At 38.3% G+C, this 6,400-nt stretch overlaps 1 protein-coding gene across 2 annotated transcripts; it reads right to left on the bottom strand.

Moving 5' to 3' along the window:
• Positions 1–1,145: 1,145 nt before the first annotated feature.
• Positions 1,146–4,879, bottom strand: LOC306883183 (cornifelin homolog). Of its 2 annotated transcripts, none has more exons than XM_079438304.1 (4): positions 4,816–4,879; positions 3,212–3,325; positions 2,923–3,083; positions 1,146–2,018 (listed from the first exon to the last, which is right to left on the bottom strand). In XM_079438304.1, the coding sequence occupies exons 2-4, from the start codon at positions 3,315–3,317 to the stop codon at positions 1,806–1,808; spliced, it is 480 nt and encodes a 159-aa protein (XP_079294430.1). In that variant the 5' UTR covers positions 3,318–3,325; positions 4,816–4,879; the 3' UTR covers positions 1,146–1,805. The 2 variants fall into 2 exon arrangements, with proteins under 2 accessions (XP_079294430.1, XP_079294431.1); XM_079438305.1 differs by having other exon boundaries at positions 1,610–2,018; positions 4,787–4,824.
• Positions 4,880–6,400: the final 1,521 nt, after the last annotated feature.

Consider the following 6,400-nt stretch of genomic DNA (forward strand, 5'->3'; position numbering starts at 1 on the left):
ACACATTTAGATGAAAAAGTGACGCTTTCTTGGATAGTTCTCAAAAACTCCTTTTTTTCAACATCGCGTCATATTACGTCACATAAGGGAGTCGTGTGCCGCACTCTGCTTTGAGCGCGCGCGAGTCAGTGTGTTTTCGGTAGTTATTTTTATTTCAATTTATCATTGTCATGGTAAATTATTGTGTTTGTGGAGGTTGTACGAACTCCAGCCTGTCAGGACATCGAGTCCACAGGTTTCCTAACAAGAAATAGGACGGTATCGTCTGGCCTCGGTGCGTTTGTGCAGGTGAAGAGACTGGACTTCACTAATGCATCTGCTTCAAACACCTCAGTGGTGTGCAACTTAACACATGTGATGGAGGCCAAGTGGAAAAGCATGGTCAGCAGTGAATGTGAAGTGAAGTGACATTCAGCCAAGTATGGTGACCCATACTCGGAATTTGTGCTCTGCATTTAACCCATCCAACGTGCACACACACAGCAGTGAACACACACACACACAGCAGTGAACACACACACACTGTGAACACACACCCGGAGCAGTGGGCAGCCATTTATGCTGCGGCGCCCGGGGAGCAGTTGGGGGTTCAGTGCCTTGCTCAAGGGCACCTCAGTCGTGGTATTGAGGGTGGAGAGAGCGCTGGACATTCACTCCCCCCACCTACAATCCCTGCCGGCCCGAGACTCGAACCCACAACCTTTGGATTATGAGGCCGACTATCTGACCCTTATATTAACGAGTGTGACACACCTGATCAATGCTTATTAGTTTCTATTACTGGTAGTATCAATACTAGCATTGCTATTGCCTGATTACATTAGCTAACGTGTGAATATCTGTAAGCTAACACTGATCTCTCACCAAACACCTGCCCTGTTCTCCTCACATCAACTCGATTTGTCTTCTCTGACCGTTGTTCTGTCTAATCCTGGCCTGTCCTGCTCTCTTGGCTGCATAGCAGGCTCATCATTTTATCTGTGGTCCGTCATAGGAGTGTAAATACACATTTAAAATTGCGATCCATGGTTTTCCTGTGGTTTAAATGGACCGCGCTCCCTTTTGATGTGTCACTTCCGGTTTTGGCGCGTTTCAGATGTGGAAGTAAAATTCTCTCACAAAAACGACTCCAGAAGCATTAATAGCACATTTTAAAGTATATTTTAAAGAAAATCTAGTTCCTACAGTATTTTTCTATACATCGACTCACTGGAGTCCTTTGCCCTTTAATGGCTTTAATTTAAAACACTATTGGGCTACCAGTTGCTGGTCGATGTTTTCAAATCCGTGCTCTTTGCCAGATGAGTTCACAGTAATTAGTAAATGCTGGAGGAAAGCCATTTGAAAAGGATCATCTTACTAGATTTCCTAGAAATAAGTGGGAGTGTTCTTATTTAACACCATGTGTGGCTGAGAGGATTTGCTTGTTACTACAATTACATGTTGGCTACATGTCAGTTGTTTTCTGCATATTAGTCCTAGTCCCTTCCAGATGAATAATGTCAGCGTCTCATTAAACTCTCCACATGAGTTCTGTGTTGACAAGCTACAACAGCCCAATTACACACACACACACACACACACACACACACACACACACACACAGTTTGTCTTATGAGGAAATATACCATTTATTTACTTAAATAGGTGTACACCCAATCTTTGCTTTCTACATTTTATATATAGTCATAACTACATTTGACAATTTGTCTATAGAAAAAAGTGCTAAAAAATTTAAAATGGTTTTGATTAGTAAAAAAATATTGGCATCGTTAAGCAGGTAGGCTAGGTATGCATTGAGCTCGTCAGTAGGCAGGATTGATGGGGTGCAGAGGCTGGTAGGAGGTATTGATGGCTTGAGTTGGCTGGTTAAAAGCTTGCGGCTGATGGTGAACCTGGTTAATGGCAGTGTTAATGACCACCAGAGAGTGTCGTTGAGCCTTCAGCTCTCTTGCCATCTGACACCAGACACACACGGTGCAGCAGGCCACTGTACAGCAGTCATCCTGTATCGAGCCCTTCATGCAAGACAAAAAACATCAAACCTAGTCAGACTAAAAAGAAAACCACGAAACTGAGTAGTCAATAAGGGGAGGGCCCAGGAAGCATTGGTCAATCAAACTTGGGACAATTGTTGAGCCACGCAACATCTAAAAACCCAATGAATTCAGTTTGTAGTTCTAAAACCGGAAGAGAATGGGAGTTTTTGAGGAATTTCAGTGGGAAAAATAAGGTGTGTGGTAAACATTAATTGAAAAGACTTAAATGTTTTGTTCTTCAGTATAATTTAAATACAGTCAAACCTCAAAGGTAAATGTTGAATCCAGTGTTTATTTGAAAGACTTAAGTCTCTATATAAGCACCAGAATGTTTTTCCAGTTCATAAACACAAACTCGTTATTGTGGTAGTTGAATTTAGTTAAATATATATTTATCTAGTATTTTAACCTAGGTCCCATACAAATCAAAAACTGTACCACTAGAATTCAAAATTAAATTAAATTAATGAAATTAAAACTAATGTTCTAAAGTTTGGAATTAATACTTATATTCAGCAATGATGCATTCAGTTGATCAAAAGTAAAAATAATTTTACGTTGATACAAATAATTTCATTCAACATAAATTCTGTTAATTTGAACTTTCTGTTCATCAAAGAATCCTGGTAGTGTATCTATTGGGTTTTCCACAAAAATATGAAGCAGCACAGCTGTTTTCAACACTGATGATAATAATAATAATAATAAATGTTTCATGAGCACCATATCAGCATATTAGAATGATTTCTGAAGGATCATGTGACACTGAAGACTGGAGGAAAGAAATACAGCTTTGCATCACAGGAATAAATTACATTTTTTAAATATATTACAATAGAAAACAGTTCTTTTAAATTGTATTGTATAGTGATGCTGTGTTTACCTTAATGTGGAATCTCTCTCTCATGCTGCTCCTCATGGAGAGTGTAATAGGATGCAACATGCCACCAAAGCATATCTCCAGCAGGGGGAGACAGAGACACTCTCCAAATTCCTCGCTGGTCTTACACATGAGGCAGTAAGGACACCATAAACCACAGCAACCTGCCACATGAAAACAGATGCCTTGCATCAGCTCACATCTTCAGACACCGTTAATTCTTGTTCCTCACACATACAAACATAGACTATGTTTCCTGTTTGTCCTCTTTCTCTTTCCACCACACACTTACAGATGCCCATGTCCTCACAGCAGTCACACACTCCGCTGCTCCACTGGGTCATGTTAGTGGTCACCATCATGGCTGGCTGGACACTTACAGCTGAATGTGCCATCATGAACTGACCTGAGGAAACACATTCAAAAATCCAGACAAATCAGAATGCTAAATCTTAAACACTTGTGGTGATGGCGCAGTGGATAAGACACATGCCTTTGGTGTGAGAGACCCGGGTTCGAATCCACTGTGAGACACCAATGTGTCCCTGAGCAAGACACTTAACCCCTAGTTGCTCCAGAGGCGTGCGACCTCTGACATATATAGCAATTGTAAGTCGCTTTGGATAAAAGCGTCAGCTAAATGAATAAATGTAAACACACTTCTAATGAATAAACTGATTAGCTATTTATTTATGGAGGCATGTGTTTAAATACAGGTGCCTTTATTCTTATAGCCTGTGCGCACATTATTTACTACTACTTATAATTACTGTATTATTATTATTACGCAAAATTGCATTTAATTAGTTGTGAGGGTTCCACTTTACCTGGACATGCTTGATAAAGTGAGGCACTTTTTAAATCTGTTGTGATGGATTAATTCTTATCAAGGCATAAAGCCTGTCATACAACAGTTAATTACACTGGTTTTGACCTCATTTTGCATTCTAGTTGGGCTACAAACAGAAAACCACGTCATGTGACAAAACACATCGAGATTATATTTGATATACGAGAGCAAAAAGATTTTATCTGTGAATCTACCCCAAACTCCCGTTCATGCACAGCTCAGCACATCTGAAATGAAACATTTCCTGTGGTCATTTTGAATCTTCGAGCCTTTCTGAGTAAGTTGTATCTTTCACAATCAAACGTCTAGATTGAGGTCTATGAACTTCCTGAGCTGGAAAGGGAGGTTTTACATTGCATCACTTTAAAAAAGAAAAGAAAAAAAGACAGCTACAAGAGTCTGTCATGATCTAATATCTCCATTACAATCAGAGATCGCTGTGAAACCTGATCTGGACTGAAAAAGAAGAATCCCTTCCCCACCTGCAGGGCCGGTCCCGTCCCACACCCCAGCACAGAGAAACACAATGCAAATTTCCAATAAAGAAATAAATAGAGGAAAAGGAAGAAGAGATGGAAATAATACAGCAGTATGGTTGCCAATGACTACAGAACAATATGAAATGAAAGCATATAAGGGAGGGCAGAGAACAGGATTTTCATATTTTCCCCCTCATTTTACTTGTAAATTGCCTCTGGCATCATGTTTCATGGATGGAAAAAGAAATCCATGAAACATGGATGGTTAATGGTGGAAAAAATACTAGTATAGAAGATTACAGGAAAATGATTTTTTAAATCTAAAGAGTTGATTTACAATTAAAAAATATGGCCTATACGCTTGAGAATTTGAGCAACAAAACACAAATTTACTTTTCTAGACAAATTTGTTTGCGGTGGCACCGGTTTAAAAACTATTTCAAAGATAATCCTAAATGAAATAGTGAATAAAGGAATCAGATGTAGGAACAGTACAGAAATGGAATACTGCAGAAAGCAACTAATGCATATTATTTACACTAGAAGTGTTGAAAGCGGTGTACTTGCCTGAAGCCTGCTCTTCTGAGGGTGTGGAGTCGTGTGTGTTGATGCGCTGCTGTCCGCAGGGGGAGGAACTGAAAAAAGCATCGTTCTAGTTGGAGCGCCATGTCTGCGTGACCACAGGTGGGTACAACAGAGATGAGGACGTGACACAACCCCAACCCTGTACTATTATCAACACAGATTAAAAATAGAAAAACAGGTGCATTTCTATTGTGATCAAGGAAGTAAAGACAATCACTGGATTTCATTTTTCATATTTTAGTATCCTTGAGATACCATTACACTTTTTCTTATTTTCAATTTCTATTTTAGCAATTAGTTATTTGTCATTGTATGTATATATATATATATATATATATACACACACACATATTTCAGCTAGTTTTCTCATGTTAAGTTAAAAAAAAAGAAAAAAGCTTTTTAATGGTCTTCGTTTCAATTTTAGTTCACTATAATAACCCTGTTATAAACCACTTATAAAAGGTGGCATGATAATATTAATATACCTTTACAAAGTCTTAAGACTAACCCTTATGATGTAACACATCCTGGAATAAAACCGGTCTGTGCACTGAGCAGAATAAAGCTTTGCTAAACAGCAGCGCACAATGCAAAACGTAAACATTGCAATGTGCTTGCTTAGTGATGACTCCGTAAACATACATAGGTTGAGCTTTAGTTACAAAATGCATTGCCATTTGAACGTTTAATTTGCTGTGACATCTGAGCTGGGATCAGGTTCTAAACCTCTATTATGCCTTTTAGTATTTATAAGCAAAAGCAAACACAACCAGTATTACAGTGCAGTGTTAACCTATCAATCCTGTCAAATAAATTCTGCAGTCAATCTCTTTATAAAGTTAAGGAATCCAAAAATGTGATGATTTGAGAGCATAGAATGTATGAGGCACTCCCACACAGGCCTCATAGTTTGTCTCGATCATACTGATCAAATAGCCATTTTTATTTAGCAGTGGCAAGCAAAACATGATTATATTGGTAATAAAGGAGCAACATATATAGGAGCCTGACTTCAATGTTTTGTTTGTGGTAAGAAAGTATTACCTTAATTTACCTAAAACCAGAAAGTTTCAAACAACCAAAAACACTATCTCAACATTTAGTGCATAACCCTGTTAATGAATGATTTCACTAATTTACTCATTTATAATTTACCCTCATACTGTCAGGTGTATTTGACTCGCTTCTGTGAAAAACAAGATGTTTTCCATCTCAAAGTGGATGGGACCCTAAAAAAAAATCAATGCTTCAAAAACCACACAAAATGAACATGACAATCCCTACGACCCCAACTGATGCCTCGATGCCTCAGAGATGGATTATTTTTTAAACATCTCTGTTTCTCTCAAATACATCGGAGATAGCATTAGGGTGAGTAAACCATGAGAACATTTTAATGGGTGGAGCATCCCTTTAATATAACGTCTAGTTTAACATTCTGAGTTTGATTATTTCTTCCTCTTATGATTTACTAGTAAAAATACTATAGCTTTTTTTTTTGTAATACTATAGTTTCAGATCCTGTTTTGCACCCAATTCACATAAAGAGCACAAACTGAAACCAGAC

The sequence above is a fragment of the Barbus barbus genome (assembly GCF_936440315.1).
Source record: "Barbus barbus genome assembly, chromosome: 2".
Classification (NCBI taxonomy): domain Eukaryota; kingdom Metazoa; phylum Chordata; class Actinopteri; order Cypriniformes; family Cyprinidae; genus Barbus; species Barbus barbus.